The 19,427-nt window shown below is 40.9% G+C and overlaps 2 protein-coding genes across 2 annotated transcripts; one reads left to right on the forward strand and one right to left on the reverse strand.

Moving 5' to 3' along the window:
• Positions 1–3,790: 3,790 nt before the first annotated feature.
• hmmr (hyaluronan-mediated motility receptor (RHAMM)) lies at positions 3,791–11,265 on the forward strand. The gene is given in 22 exon segments (XM_029440886.1): positions 3,791–3,836; positions 4,138–4,236; positions 4,342–4,418; positions 4,543–4,620; positions 4,797–4,985; positions 5,132–5,218; positions 5,426–5,537; positions 5,647–5,712; positions 5,956–6,029; positions 6,115–6,185; positions 6,269–6,636; positions 6,719–6,867; positions 6,959–7,060; positions 7,062–7,180; positions 8,410–8,485; positions 8,487–8,527; positions 8,635–8,823; positions 8,923–9,636; positions 9,815–9,887; positions 10,523–10,699; positions 10,791–10,944; positions 11,099–11,265. Coding segments are annotated over 22 exon segments (3,078 nt in total). The 3' UTR covers positions 11,116–11,265.
• A 478-nt stretch (positions 11,266–11,743) lies between these two features.
• insb (preproinsulin b) lies at positions 11,744–12,750 on the reverse strand. Its single transcript, XM_029441795.1, has 2 exons — positions 12,561–12,750; positions 11,744–11,889 (listed from the first exon to the last, which is right to left on the reverse strand). The coding sequence occupies exons 1-2, from the start codon at positions 12,748–12,750 to the stop codon at positions 11,744–11,746; spliced, it is 336 nt and encodes a 111-aa protein (XP_029297655.1).
• Between the last annotated feature and the right edge of the window lie 6,677 nt (positions 12,751–19,427).

A 19,427-nucleotide genomic window follows, 5' to 3' on the forward strand; every position in this document is an offset into this window, starting at 1 on the left:
GTTCTGAGTGTGAATGGATGATGTTGATCTTGCAGACCTATGAAATACTCTGCACATAAAGGAAAGAAAATCATAACTAAAATGTGAGTTATAATTAAAGGGCAGTTTCCTTAACATAGTCAGTATTTACTATTGTTGGACTTTTGCTTTAGATTTAGCAGTGTTATCAAAATATGCAAAATGTGTCCCTATTTTTTTTTTTCCATATGAAGGAAAACAAATGAATTATTAAGAAGTAACTCTCCCCAAACTGCCCTGTGATCTTTTTCTGCTGTTTTGAATGAACAAACTTTCTTTTGTAACTCCAGTGTCTTTTTATCATATTTATTCAACTCCGACGTATTGTTCATTTAAGGGTCAATCTAGTGAAAATGAAGGTACCAATGTATCATCTCAAAACCTTAGCATGGCAAGTGTAATTTATTGTCATCAATGGCTCCATTTGTGACATGAGGCTTTGTTTATGATATTGTTGTACAAGTGACCATGTTTTGAAGTACAAAAAAGTGGAGAAAAAGAATATAAAATGTACAACAATGGTCCTGCAAAGGATTGAAGTTATGTTGTATTTCCATGAAATAAAAAATGTTTAACTGAAAAAATGAAGTTGTGTCTACAATTTTGGTTTTTCAATGAGTTCTAAGTGTTCCTCTTAAACGCAGTAGTCAAGTTGTAAACCTACGTGTTGCTTGTTCAGGTGTTTCCAGGCCTTTTCCCTAACCTATATAACTTAATTAGCTGGGTTGGTTTGTTGATCCACTGACACATACACACAGGGAAATAGTTTAATGACATGAGGAAGATTAAAAGTTTAATTCTATGACTTTAAACATATATTACACATCTTCTTTTTGTTTTTTAACTCAGTCTTACATACATAGAACACATTTAGTATTTTCCTCCGCAGTTTTGAAACAACTTTTAGACCATAATGGAGGAAGATGCAATTTTCAGAAAATATAATTGAACAGTAAAAGGTTCAATGTGTAATTCCTAGCCACCAGCTCCAAATAAATAGGGGGCAGTATTTCACCTCTAAACTGGGTCCTTACAATTTCTAGTGTTCATATTTTAGTTGTAGTAGTTTGGCATATTTATTGTATTCTAATTTATTATTTATATTGTGTATTGCATTTACTCCTCTGTCATGCCTGTCAGTCAGTCAGTGGCCAAGAATACCAAAATTCGACCATCATCATCAATATCATCATCATCATCATCATCATCATCATGGTTACAGTAGTGTGAAGGCAATATGCCTATGTATACTACTGGTCTTAACATAGATTTTTGGGTGTACGCTAGTATTTGTAGAGATAGTCCCTCCAGTGTTTGTCTAGTCCAGATTTAAAAGCGTCAGGGGACGGGGCTGTCACAACGTGGTTTGGTAGAGAGTTCCAGTCGTTTATGATTCGGTTACTAAAGAACTGTTGTCTTATCTGTCTGTTCGCTCTGGGTTTGATCAACTTCAGAGAGTGTCCTCGAGTCCAGTCACTGCTGTGTCTGGGGAGTAACGTATCCGTGTCCACTTTGTATTTGTTGTTCAGGAGTTGATACGTGACAATCATGTCTCCTCTGCGTCGTCTGTATTTTAGTGATGGCAAGCCTAGCAACTTCAATCGAAACGAGTAGTCCTTGTCTGCGTGGTCAGGTAGTCGTGTGGCTCTACGTTGGACCTGTTCCAAGGCGTTTATCTGGTACTGCTTGCTTGGATTCCAAACTGGTTCCGCATACTCCAAAATTGGTCGGACAAGGCTCTTGTATAGCAATACGAGGGTTTTTCTTTCCAGATGCGTAAAAGATCGTCAAATTATCCCAAGGACTTTGTTAGCCTTCTGTGCAATATTGTCGACGTGTGCCTTGAAGTTGAGGTTTTTGTCGATGATGACACGAAGGACTCGTTCTTCGTCCTTTTCGAGTAGGTTGACTATACTGCCAGTGTCGTCTGTCATATGATAGGTGAAGTCTGGATGTCCTGTGCCTAGCCGGATGAGTATATATTTCTGCAGGTGAAATTTCATTTGCCACTAGTGGGCAAATTTGTCCAGGTTGTCGAGGTCATTCTGTAGCTCTCTGCAGTCGTTCATCGATACAATCTTTCTGTCGATGATGGTGTCGTCTACGTGTATCTGGATCTGGCTTTTTACAGCAAGATGTTAGGTCGTTTATGAAGATCACAAACAATAGCGGACCGATGACACTGCCCTGAGGCACACCGCTAGTCACCTCTATCCAGTTTGAGAGAGTACCATTTACAGAAACTCTCTGTTTCCTATCTCTCAGGAATGGTGTCACCCACGGTCCTGTAATACCATAGCTTTCCATTTTCTTGACTAGACGCTGATGCAGCACTTTGTCGAAGGCCTTTTGAAAGTCTAGTAAAATTGCATCAATGCGTGATTCCTGGTCTATGATGTCAGTCCATGCATTTAATGTCTCCAGTAGGTGTGTCGATGTTGAGCGTCCCGGTACAAAACCATGTTGGTGTGGTGTTATTATATCATACTGGGATAGGTGAGACATGATAAGGTCACGGATAATAGTCTCCAGGATCTTGCATGCCACAGATGTGAGGCTTACTGGTCGGTAGTTCAGTGGTTCAGATTTGGCGCCCTTCTTGTAGATAGGACTGATAGTTCCAACTTTCCAGTCTTTTGGTATATCATATGTAGTGGTGTTGCGAGTTCATTTCAGAGTTCCTTCAGTATTCTCGGGTGTATCCCGTCCGGACCTTGCGATTTGTTGGGCTGCGTATTCTTCAACAATTTCAGCACCGTCTCTCTGTCTATCTTCAGTGGTTGCATGTCAGGGACATTATCTAGTGGGGGAATGTCAGGAATATTGTCCTTTTCCACGGTGAAAACATCTCCAAATCTGGCATTCAGGGTGTTCCCTTTGTCCTTGTCTGTCTTTGCCGTAATAGTTGTGCCGTCTGGAAGACAAGTCTCTAAATCTGGTATACGGTTAGAACATGGATTTGTCTTAGTCTTGGTGTACCTCCAGAAAGCTTTAAGGTTCACTGCACCATTCACACCAAAACACCATCTGTGTTTACTGGGGCACTAATGTTAACCGGGGGCTGTAGTCCGTGTAACGTTACGTTAGTTTGTTTATTGGACTAAATCCAAAGTGGCAGACATTAGAAAACGAGAGAGAGGTCGGCAGAGCCGGCACTCGGCAGCCGCATACATCAGACGCAGCCCCAGTCAGCGGCCGAAGAGACTCGAGCTCAGAAAACATTCTATGCATTCTAATCATTGACTGTATAAAATAGATTAAACCACATATAACACCATGCTTTATTTACAGTAATTCCCAATGGATAAACTCGACAAGTGATAAAAGCATAAAATGTTGTTTTTTTAGTTATGAAACTATGTCCCATTGTGAGCTGGGACAGTCCCCCTGCACATGATAAGCAATACTCTATATATTATTGATGGATAGATAGTAGGCTATAGTATAAACACTACAAATACATAATAATACTTCCATACACACACACACACACACACACACACACACACACACACACACACACACACACACACACAAATCTAAGTTATTTACATATTTAGACGGTGGGCGAAAATATGACAGACAAGGATGGGAGGGGACGCGTCATCCTAGACTGGCTGCCTATTGGCCACAAGTACGTAAACGTAAGTATGACGTTTTTTCGAAATTTCAGCGGTGAAGTGTCTGTTGTTGTCACACTGGGAGCTGCATTGCAGCCTTTATTAGTACGGTCGGAAATTCAAAAATAGTTACTTACAGTGGATTATTAAAAATGTCTTTTTCAAGAGCTCCTTTGAAAAGGTTCAACGAGAACGTAGGTAAGTGACGTTCAAACGCTAGTCGCCCGTAGCTTGTTGGCAAATTATCCAATCAAGTTATTCAACGGTAAGTAGCTTAGCTGACATGCTTAGGCAACTTAACGTCAACGGTAACGTTAGGTAATTACTACGCAGACGTTAGCTAGTTACGTTATGTTAGTGTTGTATCCCGTTGGGTTAATTTAAGTTAATGTTATAAAGTAAAAGCAAAGCATGAAGTAGGTTACCGTTAGATGTTTGAACTAACAAAGAAGTGGCTTCTGTAAATTGGCTAAGGCTAACATTGTGCTATTGGCCGAAGGTTGTGCCCCTGCACCGGGGTCCTATGAGATCAAACCTGGGGACCTGAAGGGAGTTGCTTCCTTCGACAAATCTGAACGATTCAGACTTGTTAAGGCAGGTGGGTAAAGAGCACAATGCAACAAATAAACTAAAAAGTAATAAGAAATAGCATTATCTAAACATAACGTGTTGTGTTCCTTATTTTCATTACCTGTGTCTCCAGCTGCTCTTCCAGCACCATCGCCCTCCAGAAATGACCTAATGTCACCTGTCCGTAGGACCATGTCGGTTGATGGTCTTGTAAGTTGCATTATATTTCAGCATGTAACTACGCCACTTAGATGGCTCCTCAGTAACATATCTGCTAGTTAAGCAAATGCTCCTGTCATAACACTAACCAGCTTGATGCCTTGTGAAAACCTAGATTGAAGGTTCAAGTGTACAGAAAGAGAGGAATGGCATGACCGTGGAAAGGAAGCAGCAGAAACTCTTGGAGAAAGAGGTACACTTCATCAAATGAACATTTGTGCAAAAAGTTTACCCCAAAAATGTTGTTTCCTGTCATCAGTAGCTTGTGTCCCTAAGTCATAACTGAACAAATGGTAAATCAACAGATGTTTACATTGTCAGTGTTACTGCAGATGTCAAAGTCATAACCGTAGCTTTGTTTGCTTCTAGATACGGTCCCTGGTTCAGCAGCGAGGGGAGCAGGACCGTCGCTTGCTGGCTCTGGAAGAGGAGCTGAAGAAGGTGGAGGCCAAGCTGCTGGCTGCAGTCAGGGAGAAGACGGGCCTTTCTGCCAATGTTACCACCCTCGACAGACAGCTGGCTGAGCTCAAGAAAATCAACGAGTTCCTAAAAAACAAGGTGTGCTTGGGTTTTGATGTTTATATTTAATGTATTAACTAATCCTTTCTTAATTCCTTCTCGATGAGCGTGTCTAAGATGATTAAAGCATCTTTTGTTTCTTATCAGTACTGCATGAAAAGTGTGACTGAGTACATGTTTTTTAGGTTTCTGCTGACACCACAAAGAAGAGAATCATATCTCTCACAACGGAGTTGATCGAGGCCAGGAATACTTTAGATGCTAAAAACAAGGTATGACTTGTGTAAACATACTTGCTTTATTATTTATTAAAAAAAATCTTCCATTGATTTAATCCCAGCTAATAGCTAATCACATAACTTTCAGCTGGTGTGTGTGTGTGTGTGTGTGTGTGTGTGTGTGTGTGTGTGTGTGTGTGTGTGTGTGTGTGTGTGTGTGTGTGTGTGTGTGTGTGTGTGTGTGTGTGTGTGTGTGCGCAGGAGTTAAATGTCCTGCAGATTATCACTGAAGGCCAAGTGAAGGCGCTAGAAACTGACTTGCAAGCTGCCAGGGAAACTGTCACTTCCCTGAAGGACAGGAATAAAGACTTGGGTGAGATTTAAAGGCAACAGATGGCAGTACTAGTGCAACAAACATGTGTAGAGGAATAAAAGTGGAAAACATAACCAGGGCTGTTTGGTGATTTTTACCTTTTTTACAGAGGACCTTCATCAAGTGACCAAAGCCCAGAACAAAGACCTGGAGAATGAGAATGCTCGATTACATGGTGAGTTGTGTGTGTATGGCCTGCTCTTTCCTTGAGACACATTTACCCATAACTGATGAAAATATAATCTCTGGACTATTTGCTAGATTTCTGAGCCTGTCTTGTGCACATTAGGATATATGTATGTCCACATTATTGCCCTTGATGTACAAATAAACACCGCAGTTTACAGGTAACTGTGTTCCTGTATGTGTTTAGTGGGTTTGCTTTCTTATCCATCCATAATTCTGTGTTATTTTCCAGCTGAGGTACAGGAGCTAAGGGCGGAGACCAGAGTCATGCAGGGATACCTGGACGCAGCCAATGACCAGATCCAGGTATAAACTCGTCTTATAAGACGAAGGGGACATCTTTTAGTCATCATTTGCGAAAGACCTGCTTGACCCGTTTGTGTGTTTGTAGGATCTCCGCTTGAACCTCAGAGAGAAAGCACAGGAGAACACTGTTGCTTGTTCTCAGGTGGAGAAAGTAAAGTAAGCAAATGCCTTAACGGTTCCTCCAAGCAAGTTAGATCTCAACTGTATGCCATGACACTCACTTTCCACTTTTTCCACAGGCAACTAGAGACCGACCTAGAGCAGCGCACCACTGAGTTAGAAACCATCCAAGATGTGCTGAGACAAAAAGAGGAGGCCGCACAGATATTCCAGCAAGAGCTGCAGGCGTCAAAGGATGCTTTAGTGGAAGTGGAGAAGAGGTTGGAGAACCAAGAGCTGGAGCTCAAGTCTTCACAACTGTCAGTGAGTGACATGGAGGAGCAAATGGATTCGGCCAACCAAGAAGTTCAGGAATCTCGAGTTACGGTTCGACAGCAGGAGGCAGAGCTCACGAGACTGAGAGAGGTGCTCAGAAGGACGGAGAAGGAGCTGGACGAGAGAGTGGCACATCTTGAACAGAGGTGTCTGTTCTCTGAGGAAGACAGAAGTACGTTCACCAAGATCCCGTTACAAATAAATTGACGGTTAACTGACATAATAATATCGTGTATTCTTTTTATTTTTTTTAGGCAAGACTCAGGAGGAGGGAATGAGGAGAGTGGAGGAGTTGAAAACGGAGCTCATCTTGCTAAAGGAAGCTAAAAAAGATGAGCAAAATACACAGACTCAGCTCCAGCAAGAACATGCAGCACTTATTGAGGAACTGACGAAAGAAAAGGTTTACACAAGCGTTGTTGTCTCACACGGCACATTCTTTTTGCATTGGTAGGATCACCTAGCCGCTACTGACTCTTACCTCTTTCCTCCAGGGACTTGTGGACTCCCTGTCTGTGCTGGTGGAGCAGGAGAGGGAGGAGTCTGAGGAGCGGATGAGGCAGCTGAAGGACGAGATGGAGGAGGTGCTGGGGGAAGCTCGCTGTCTTGGAGGACCAGGAGGTGGCGGAGAGGGGTCAGGAGGCCCTCGAGATGCTGCAGGAGGAAAGGGACGAGCTGGAGAGACAGCTGAGTGATACCAGGGCACTGTTGGAGAGGTGAGCAACCAAAGGCTAAGTATAGTGATGAGGTGTGTTGACGGATAACGTATTAAGATGAAGTTTGAAAGTCATCCTCCTCACTGCACTTGCAAAACAACACCTTTTTTTCCCTTTTGGATTTGTAGCCACTGCCTGTGTGTTACTATTTAGAGTCACGGAGTGTGTTCCAGCATACTCTGAGCATAAAGTTTCATACAAAAATAATTGACAGCTTGCCAGTCCATCACAGGTCTGACACAGCGGGTCACTGTCTATTTCTGTTATGGCCAATTTCAAGTTTTCAAGTCACCTCACCACCTCATCTTTGAAATCTGAGGGGAAACCAGGGCACTGGGAGGGGAACATGTTTTTTTATTTTATTAGACCCTTGAAAGTGGAGACAGAAAAAATAGCATTCATGTCACGCAACACACCGTGTGCAGAATTTAAACCAAGAATGGCACTTTTTTGAGTTTTGCTTTTGCCGTTGTCACCTTTTTATTTTACCGGACAGTGTAAAAAATGTTGGAGAGAGAGAGAGAGGTGGCTTTGATTCAACAAAGGTCCTAATGCCTGAATCAAACCCGGGGCGTTGCGGTTTTATGGCTTGCATTGTAACCACTTGGCTGTCAAGGCGCTCTAAGAATGTCCGTCTTTTGATGCACCTTTTCTGGAATTATTCGATTAATTGTTTATTCTATGAAATGCCAGAGACAAAGATAACTCCTTCAAATGTCTTGTTTTATCCAACCAGCAGTCCAGAAGCCAAAGTTATTCAGTTTACTATCATACAAAACAAACAAGGCTGCAAATTGCCACATTTGAGAAGCTGGGACACCACATTATGTTTATCATTTCTGCTTGTAAAATGATGTAAACTGTTAATTGATATAGTTTCAGATTATTTATTTCTCTCTATCGACTGTTTGATGAATCGGCCAATTGCGTCAGCTCTGCTTACAAAAGCATCGTTAAACCTTTTCTCTGTTGCAATTCACTTATCAACGGGAGACTTTCAGATTTCGTATTGATGTAATCTCGACAGGAGGAAAAGTATTCCAGAGTTGCGGTATTTTCAGAAAATGTTTATTGCTTATAGCACATTTCCACAAGTGTTAGAAGTCTGTCAAATTTTTGAAAATACTAAAATCTAAACTGTATAATAGTAATGTTATGATGATGCGCATATCTGTAAATTTGAGATCCCTACTTCGACACACCAAAACTGTGTGCTTGTCATTTTTTAGTAAGAACAATGATGTGGCAACTTTAAAAGAGGAGCATTTGGCAGCCATGACAGAACTCCAGGAGGCACATACTAAGCTCACTGAGCAAGATGGGAGACATTGTCACGGAGCTGGAAAGGTGAGCGCTCGAGTTGTCAGCATTCGTGGAATGTGAGTTGTGTTCGTGTTTAGGTTCAAATTCAGTCAATGTGTAAGCTTCACAGACTGCTTGTCTTACCTCTTCAGCGCCAGAGAGGCTCTGCAGGGAGCAGAGAGAAGACGGAAAGAACTGGAAGTGGAGGTGGAGAGAGTGACGCAACAGGTGGAGGAGATGGAGAAAGTGGTTCAACAGAAAGAAGAGGAGGTCAACAGAGTGAAGGGGGGGTTAGAGGAGCGGCAGTTAGCTGAAGCAAAAGCCAGGGAGGAGGATTCAAGGTATGCTGAGACTTCAATTTGAGTCTGCTTTTAAAAAGAACTGTCACTTTTCCACCTTTTTTAAAAGAAAATATATTCCCTTTTTCTTTGACTTGATAGAAAGTTGCTGCAGGTGCAGACGGGCCTGGCACAAAAGGATGAGGAGATAAAAGCCATGGAGGCGAGCCACGCTGTCCTGATCAATCGGCTACAGCAGGAGCTACAGCAGCAGACAAAGGAGAGAGAAGAGGCACTGGGGCAACTAGAGGAACAGAGAGGTCAGGGTGTAACTCTGCTCAAAACTGAAATGGAAAAAGCCCAGAAACTGGTAGAGGAGGTCCGCCAGGAAAAAGAGGAAATAATAGAACAGCTCCGACAAGACATAGAAGAGAAAGTTAAATATCAGACAGCGCTTCAGGAGGAAAAGGGAGCATTAGAGGTTGAAAGAGAAGACCTCCAGCAGGTCAGGTCAGAGGTGCTCAGACTACAGACCGAGCTTGAGAGAGCAGACAAGGAAGGGAAGAGTCTTCTGTCTCAAGTAGAACTGAAAGAGCAGTCCAGGCTTGCTCTTGAAAACCAACTTAACATGTCAGAGCAGGAAAGAATTCGCCTGGATGAGGTCGTACAAGGCGGTTTGAGCTTCCAGGCCCAATTAGACCTTACGGAGGAGAAGACACACACTCTGCAGAGCGAGTTGGAAGAACAAAGACGAGACAGGCGGGCTCTGCAGGAGCAGATGGAAGTACTGACTCAGGAAAAGGTTACACTGCAGTGGGAGATGGAGGAGCAGCGACAGGAACTCCAGAGACAAATAACAGAAGAACGGGAGAAAAGGTGAACAAGATTGGATTATTTTTGTTGTGTGTGTGTGTCTCTGTGTGTGTCTGTGTCTCTGTCTCTGTGTGTGTCTCTGTGTGTGTCTGTGTCTGTGTCTCTGTGTGTGTGTCTCTGTCTGTGTTTTTTATTTTTATAATTTGCACATTTTAATTCATCATTTCTTTTTTTTCCTAAGCTCCCCAAGTTCAATGACTGAACACTGGAGGAAACAATATGAGGAGCTGTTTGCAAAAGTCAAGCCCTTCCAGGTCAGTCATTTCCAAATCAGCTAGAAACTGAAGCCTCTGAATAGCCCAGGTCATCTTTCATTAAAGCTGCACTTATCCATTCTTTTTATATTAACAGTGGGGAAAAAATGTGAAAGGTGTTGGTTGTAGTGGTGGAATCCCAGATAATCATCACCCATATGTGCAGTTCCACAGGAGCATTTAGTAGAGCTGCAACTAACGATTACTTTCATCGGCCGAATATATTCTAGATTAATCATTTGGTCTATAAAAGTACAAGGTGATGTCTTGATTCGTCAGTCCAAAACAGAAAGATACTCATTTTAATATGATATAAAACAGAGAAAAGCAGGAAACCTTCATATTTGAGAGGTTAAAAACCGAATTCAACAATTACTTTAATCCACTCATTGTTGCAGCTCTACGTTTCAGTGTCTTTCTGCTCATTGTTGTGGTTTTACATGCTGCAACGTCACTGTTTTGATTCAGTCTCACGCCCTCATCCACCTCTTTTTTCCAGCTGTATGTCAGGGCTGCGTGTACGGCTCGCTGCACGGCCCCCAAGTGGCCAAAACAATCCATTCATGCGTGTTTTAGTTCAAATAAATGGCCGTGTTAAAACCCCTCTCGACGTTCATGCTGTCGTGTGCCCACAGGAACAACTCAATGCGTTTGCAGCCGAGCGAAACGCATTCCTCAATGAAAATGGAGCAAACCAGGACGAGCTGAACAAGTTGTCCAATGCTTACGCTCGTCTGCTGGGCCACCAGAACCAGAAGCAGAAGATCAAACATGTGATGAAGCTGAAAGATGAGAATTTCTCCCTAAAAGTGGTGAGACATGAGAGTCACATAAACACGTGTTGTCTCATTGTGTGTGCAAGTGACCGTACTTCATTGTTTTTCTGTTTGTGTGTGTGTGTAGGAGGTGACTAAGCTTCGGTCTCAGGTGAACCGGCAGAAGATTGATCTGGAGCAGCTGAAGTCAAAGCTCCCTGGTTCTCCTTGCCCCAAGTTTGATCCCAGCAAAGCCTTCCAGCACAACAAGGAGAACAGGCAAACTGAAGCTCTTAAAGAAGGTGAGGGCAAAACTAAAACACCCCGAACCTATGTAGGGGCAGATCTTTGGAGATATGACGAGATATTATATGATTTCTGTTGCGATTTTCACTTCATGCAGTTGCTGAGATGTGTGTGTGTAAGCCTAATTTTTCTGTGTTTTGTTTTTGTCAGGAAATCATTATGCATAATGGAGCTCTTCTTCCAGACAGGAAGTGACCACTTAACAACATTTCTATGGTTTATCTTTTTTTTTTTTATACTTTACTAATACTAATTTAGGAGATTGTTAATCTGGATTTGTACAAATAATTTTGTTTCAATTAAATTTCTTCACTGGTTTCCTGCTTGCTGTCAAATTGTTACATAGAGTGTTTGTGTTTGTAAAAATAAATGTTATGAGCAGATTGTATGTGTGCAGGAGCAGTGTGGATGCATGTAGGATATCTCCTATTATTAATCTTTCTTCTTTTGTAAATAAAGACAGATTTAATAAAACAAAAGTGTTACTGAGATTGATTGACTTCCAAAGTGTAAGAAATGCTATGTTCTATGTACATCTTCTCAACCATGTCTGTGCTCCGCCAGTAGAGGGCACTGTAGGACTGCAGCTACAGGTTGGAGCCCAGCAAAAGGCAAGACATGTTTCATCCACACGATATACCCGCTACAAAGAACACAAATTCACATCTTTACAGAGAGGAGCCTTGGGTTATGGGTCATGAAGCTTTATTTCCTTCAGTTGATAAGACATAGCCAGCAAGTATTGGGACCACAAATTTACTTTTTTACAAGCTATGAGTGGTGCTAGTTGCGGAGTCAGTTGCAGTAGCCCTCCAGGTGGTAAATGCTGCATGGCTTATGGCAGCACTGCTCCACGATGCCTCTCTTCACCTTGGGCTCTTCATGCCCAGACGGAGCCCTCCACGGCCGCTGCTCCTGTCTGGCACTTTTCGACAGGAACCCTTTTTGAAGTGAAGAAAGTTTCCATCGCCCTGTGTTAAATCCTGCTGCTGCTGTGCAAACCTCCAGTTCCCTTAAACTACCATTTAAACTGTTCACACTTTAATAGAGACTTAATGGCTAGGTAATCTGATCTCCCCAATCCATTTAGTCTTGTTAGTCTCCACTTCAAGAGGAGAATATGACAGAGCTCCCAACAGAGGCATATCATAGCTCACACCTTTTTTTAAAGTTAACTTCAAAACATCGACAGAATGTTTGAGGCAGAACATCCAAATAATGTGTTTTGGGAATAACGTAATGAGGAATTTGGGGAATTCGCAAAGTTTGTGGTTATTGGATTTGTCACATAGATATGAAAGCAAAAGCCTGGCCCACACCACTGAATTCAAAAGAGGCTGGAGACGGGCTTTGTACAATAATGATCGGACAAATACATAGATTTACTTTCCGCCCTGTTCTTTCCTCCAGCTAGGATCCAAATTGGCATTCTCATTAGACTCAGCCTGAACCTTGAACGTGTGTCTGCAGAGACACAACTAGTCTGGCATGTCGGGGGCAATGTCACACTGTTCCTTTCTGAGCTTTCACCATCAAGGGCACCGTTAGAACTTATTTTACACAAGTCAAACAGAATAAGTCAAAGCTGGTCCCAGAGTGCACGCGGCCTTACCGAACAGATGTTCCAGATCTCGCTTGTGGGGTCTGTTTGGACTGAAGAAAAAGCCCCGTTCCCCACATAGGAAGTAGAGGGCGTCCACCAGCTGGGAGCCGCACAGGTGCTGGCCGGGGGCCGAGGACACCCCTGGAGAGTAGAGTGCCAGCAGTAACAGCATAGACACTAAACATGGTACCCTGGCCATAGGAGGGACACCTAAAGCTCACATAAAGAAAGGTTCACACATGAAATAGTACACATCTGATCACATTTTTATTATTATGCTAGGTATAAAAGACGAACAGTACAACTGAATTCATCAATACTTGATACCTCGAGGACGGATGGTTGAAAGCTAAAAGTGTGAAGTGATGTTTGATCAGACACTTCTTGATGACACTCGTGTATTACAAGACCACTTTCTTCTAATAACTTTGGATATAGATATTTTTCGATGTTCCTGTGAAATTCTGCCAGATAGCTTGAGGCTTTGAGAGTGTAATAATAACTCTGAGACAGCTCTGTAGGCACGCAGCAAAACCCCTAACTCAAAATAAGGGCTTTGAAGTCAGCAGAAAACTGAACAATTCATTATTTTATTGGAAATCAAAGGGCAGGGATGAAAAGCCGCGGTGAAACAAGCCCTCTGCTGGAAAGTCATTGGATGATATTTGACTCAAATCTCTTAATCTGACAAACTAGTTTGAGCCATAAACGGGCAAAATCAAAGATTAAGAAAAGTGATGGGTATAAAAATTCCATCTTGCTGACCCGGGTTGACTTCTTGCTGTTATTTACTGGTGATGTGGTAATAACACGTCTGAATCCCTGAAAGAATTGAATAGTTATAAAGTTAAAACGGATCAGCCGTCCAAGGTTATGTTTAACGTTATTTCTACACACCTCCTATTGAAGTAAATTGAAAATTGATTTATATTTGATTCCCTTTTGGCCTTCCTTGTATCAAAGTGCCATCTATTACAAGCTAGAAGGAATGCCTTTGTCCAAAAAGCATCACCGTAGATACTGTCACTGTGTCCTCAAGGTCACTCTGCACCTTGCTCTCCAGTTTAGCAGCTATAGTGCTCAAGACTGGCAATGATCTGTCCAAGATTACAGAGTTGTCATTAGTGTTATTATTCAAATCCCATTTGTGATGGATATTCTCCAGAGTTTGAAGTTCAGCTCCTGTTTCAAGGTGAAAAACATATTTAGCAGTCATTTGGAAACTATATAGACCTTTTGTGGACATCTTATAGTGTACTGCAAATTATTGGATTGCAAATGAATCATTTTAACGGTGTCTTTAACAATCCACCTGTGCCAGGCATTACTGCATTGGCAGAGCGCTCTCTCTGGCCTGCCACTCCTCTATCCTTCTTGGCCGTATGCCAGGCTCCTTGGCCCAGTAGATTGGTTGAATTATAGATCCTGCCTGTGCTACTCTTTACTTTCATCCCTGGTTATTATACACATCAATTTTAAAAAAAGTTGACATCTTGAGGGAATACAGAGAAGCTTGCTTACCTGTGTTTGAGGCCTCAGTGAAGCAGAGCAGTTGGTTCAGATGCACAGAGAACATCTCCACCTGGCTACCTTTCCTCTTTATAATTCTCCACCTCCACCTGGACTTTGTCAGCCTCAGCAGTCCTGTCATTAACAAGCTGACCTGTGAGCATGTTAATCTGATCCTTAGTGGCACCAGAGTAAGTCATTTAACTTGTGTGTACCAACGGCAGAGTTAGGATACAATCGAGAGAGGGCAGTCACTCTGAGAGATACCCAATTATACGTCTGCTGTGCTGTGTCCTGACTGGCACCGCACACTTGCTGACGAACAAACACCATATGTCTTGTTCAGCTCACATAATGGTGATTAGACAGTTCCTTAGGCTTGTTAGTGACCACTAAAGTTGGTTCAAGGTGGAGCTGTGAGCATGAGAATAAGGTTATGCAATGAATAAAGTAAAGTAATAGTATTTGTAAAGTCTTACAAATCAGAACAAACCCCCAGCCCTGATCATTCATAAAATAGAATAATGAAATATGAAGTGTAAAATTATTATTAGGTTAAACACAATCGATGAAACCACAAAATGTTTATATTCAGAATAAGGTTATTGATATATAATAAATATTGATATCATGTTAATAATACAAATATAGCAAAGGGTTGCAGGTCGGGTTCACATGAGGATCTACTGTGGTGCCTCCACAATACATTCAAAGAGGAATTTGACTGATTGCGTTATTAATAAAACATTTCCCAATTCCTCTATAGACTTCGAGATAATATCGTTATTGTGAATTCTTATTGCCACGATAATCGTGTAGTGAAAATCAGATAGCGTGACAGCCATAGTTCAGAATCATATGGCAAGTTTTCTCTTTCCTGGTTGGTTATATTTTATTATGTTATACTAGTGTGGCAACATATACAGATAATGTGTGATGTGTCAATACTAACTGCTTTGGTCTCCCTATAAACAACAATGTCGATTAAAAACATTTTTTTTAATGTCTTTTGCTCATATAAATACATATATAGCTATTGTTTCACAAAATGTAATTCTTGGGAAGTTATTTAGTTACTTTTTCCTTCCGTTAAAGCTTTTGTTTTACAGCCCAGGTTTTGACTCGTCTCCTGCCATGTGCAGCAGCTGTTCATTTTAATTGTAGTGTGCCGACAGTATCTGAGGGTGGGCCAAATTTAGATGAGAGGTGACATGCTGTATAATTTTATGTTGAACGATAACTCAACTTTCGGGGCCCAGAGGAAGCAGTAACACTCTGTGCTATCACCTCTTTCATACAAGGTACCGGTCCATGCGCAGTGTTCTTGTAATGTCATGCCCTGTTAAAGAACACAAGCAGAAACATTAGGACAATCTCATGAGTCAACATATTCATCTAAATAAACTGGAATCAGTGATCATGATTCCATTTTTGAGCATATAAAATGTTATGACATACACATACGAGTGAATATTTGTAGAATTTGGGAACAATACAATACACTCTTATCATGTAGAGCCATTTAATACACCAAGCTGAACTGTCGCACAAAAGAAAAATACATTTTATAACATTTACAAAACCAGAATTAGTTACTTTTAAGGGCAAAAAACTCAAAAAAACATCTTATAAATCTGAGCAAACTCATTACCTATTCATTACGTGTGGAGCGGTGACAGATATTCCATCTCTCTGTGACCCTCAGGGGTCAGCTTTTAGCTGCAGGAAATAGAGGTTCATGTTCATGACTATCGGCTAAACTATCCTCGGAGCAGGAATAATTTTCTTAAAAAATGTGTCATATTCCCCTTTTATCTGTCATTGCAGCATTGATTTAAAGGCATTCAGCAGCTGCATGCTCACCTTGAAAAAAGACCCAGTGGCCAATAAATCCATGTACATTTTAATAAGTGAGACAGATTTCTGTAATTATATGTAACCTGAAGAACTTGAGATTGATAGAGCTATCACTTGTAATAGACCTCAGCTCCTGAAGCTCCTGGATGATGTTACGTTTTACATTTATTTGTAATATTCTGCATATGATGTAAGCAGATCTATATTTACATGCTGCTATGTTTGTACTGTCAGTTCTATACATTTGCAGTGGAAACCGTCCACTAACAACATAAATGCTCTGAAGATAATCTTTTTGCAGAAATGCCAGCAGGGGTATACGTACGTACATGCTTTTTTGAGAGAGATGTTTTTAAAAGAACAATCTCTGCTGTGTTTCATACTGTGCAGTGCAGATAACCTTTGAGAGAGGAAAATGCAATACAATAGCTTTCTGACCTCTTACTGAGATTAATATGTAATCCAATCTGAACGTTACAGATATAAAAGTAAATAAAATATGAACAGCAGGACCCTACCAAAAGTTTAAATGCTACATTAGGACAGCTCCCATTGGTATTAGTACTTCTGGATAATGTCACTTGTTTATGCAGATCTCATGCTGGTGCTAAGATTTGATCCAGAAGTGTTTGATTAAAGATCCAGTTTTTGTTTTTGTTGCTTTTGTTCCACACTTTTCCCCCCTGATGGAAGACAAAGAGAGTCAAGCCTTGACTATGATTTTATGGAAATTACAACAACCTTAATTATGATAATTTGTTGTCTGATATAAGTAAGTGACACTTTATTTAGAACTTCTTAAGGCAGACAGATACAAAGTGCTTCAAAGGCACACATGGAAAATATAAATGAATTAAGTAGAATTAGATTACAATATAAAACACAGATCAATAAGAGACAACCATGAATAAAAAGGGTGTAGTCGAGAATGAGGAACACGGAGATAAGTAATGCAACTTGGGTCAAGGTCATGCAATGCTTTATATGTAATCAACAGGATCTTATCGTGTAATCTGACTTTTTTTATGGGAAGATAGAGCCCAATAGAGGGATGCAAGAACAGGTGTATTGTGGGACTGACAGCTAGTTCTGGTTAAAAGCCTGGCAGCTGCAATTTCAACCAACTGTAAGCGATTTAGAGCAGCTTGACTGAGGCACGTGTCCAGGGAATTACAATAATCTAGATGGGAGAAAATTAACCTGTGAATAAATAGTTCTACAGTAATGTAGAAGACAAGATACATCTGGTTTTTGTGATATTTCTTAGCTGAAGAAAACAGGACTGAATGAAGGAGCGACATTTTTAGTTGATATTTAATATTTGAGTTGAATGGACTGATCAACTGGAGTGGCAAAGTTGATATCAGCTGGTGAGGTAACATATGTGTGCCAGGGTTGCAGAGCCTAGAAATATAATAATATACAGTCATATATTTAATACTTTTTATTTTACAATATTTTTACTTTTTTTACATTTTGAACAATACGTTTGTGTCATCAACATTTACAAAGACTTTTATTTTAAATCAGTATCTCCTTCCAACCCCAGCCATCCCTACCCGTACATAAACTACATACAAAACTGAAAATATATATTTTTAATAATAATAATAATAATAATAATAATAATAATAATAATAATAATAATAATAATAATAATAATAATAACGTATAGCCTATACAAGTAAAAACACACACAAATATTAAAAAACAAAACAAAAAAATTACCAGACACATACCCCACCTCCAACTCCTAACAGAGCAAACTGCAGGTTAACAATTCATGAACTAACTTTCTGGAACTACATTAACTTTGCTTCCTCAAATGAGGGATTATGCAATTATATTGCATGGCATGAACATTAAATGTCGAACAATCACACGGAAGTAGGCAACAATGGTCGTGTACATTTATCAACGTATATAGTATGGTAAAAGTAAATTATATAGTATGTTGTAGTCAACGGCAGGGGCACCAGGCAGAGTGACAGCAGTACAGGTTTGTAAAAATATAATTCTAAAATATATAAATCCTCAAAAGGTTTGGATTTGATTTTCTTGAAGGTTTATTGGCGAGTTGGCAGAAAAATGAAAACCGTCCTTCTCTGGAAATAGAGCTGCCCACGTTTCCTTGCTAAGTCCTCTCCTTCTCTTGGAATGGAGTAAACGTACCAGCAAAGGCCGAGGTAGCTCGCCCTCTTTGGGTGTCTCCCTAATGGTTACGGTGCACTGTGTACATTCTGTTGCTACTGTAAACATGATTTTTTGAAAAAATGTCCACATAAGGTTTGCCCATACACTCCCTGGCTGATCACCCTTCAGAGCCCTCAGGAATCCCTGTGACCTGAAGACTATTTCAGCGGGACAGGTTTTCAAGATCATCCATTTGAGTTTGCAGTTCAGTCTTTTCAGCCTCTAGGTCTTTCACAGCTCGTAGTCAAGGTTCATACTTTTCCACTTCCCCACGTATAGCTTCCAATGAGGCTTGAATAGGCTGTAGGCTCATTTTGATTTCTGAAGAGTCAGATGTGTGAGTGTTTTCTTCAGTTCGACTTGTAGAGACGAGACCGTTAGCCCGTCACCTATGTTAGCTAGCTGCTCCACAGAGGGTGAAGTTTCAGATGTGGCCGGCTTCACTCTTGTTTTTGCCAGACATTGCATAGGATGTTGTTCAAATCTATAGGTCTTAAAATAGCAACAGGATATGTTGCTATTGATGTACCATTTAGAAAATTAGCTAAGTGCTCCTCTCATCTGCATCTTCCTCACTCAGCAGTTATACCTGAAGTACATTCTGATGGAATTGGCATATCAATTGTGATTATTCCTGACTGTAGATTAATCCTAGGCCTGTTGATCGGCCTGTTTGCTCATTTGATTGCAGAAACAAGCCAAAAAGCCTGAGAGACTAATTAACACCAAGTTCAATTTGGGGAATCAAAGCTGTTTCTAATGAGTTTAGTGTAGAAATCGTGTAAACTTTTCTTGTTTTTGAACTTTTTATCAAGTTAGAATTATGAAATAGTTTTTTTTATATATACAAATAAAGAACATTACTTTAACTTTAACTTAAACATTACTTCTGGGCTCTGCAAACATTTATATGATGTTAATTTCCCTTATATGACATGTCTTCGCTATATGACAGGAGTAGGGAGGGACGGGTCTTTCAAAACTTTGCAAAGGAGTCTTTGGAAAAATGATAAAAGAGACAGTAAAAAAAGCCATCCAGCCCCTTGGCACTGCAATTTAAGAAAGCGTTAAATGCAGTACCAGGAAAGGTCCAACTTTTCCATGCTTTGGAAGTTGTTCCTCCAGGGAACAAATCCCAGCAACAGAGCTGCAAACAAAAGGTAGATCCTTCTTGCCCCGGTCGCATGGCTGCATCAAACAAGCACATCAAATAGCAGAGGACTGGCAGAGGCCCTCGACATGCAGAGACAGACAGAAGTTGGGTGGAAAGTCGGCTGGGTCCCTAAGGTGGGAGTTGCATAACTTGTCTTCTTTTCT

Source organism: Cottoperca gobio, chromosome 10, assembly GCF_900634415.1.
Source record: "Cottoperca gobio chromosome 10, fCotGob3.1, whole genome shotgun sequence".
Classification (NCBI taxonomy): Eukaryota; Metazoa; Chordata; class Actinopteri; order Perciformes; family Bovichtidae; genus Cottoperca; species Cottoperca gobio.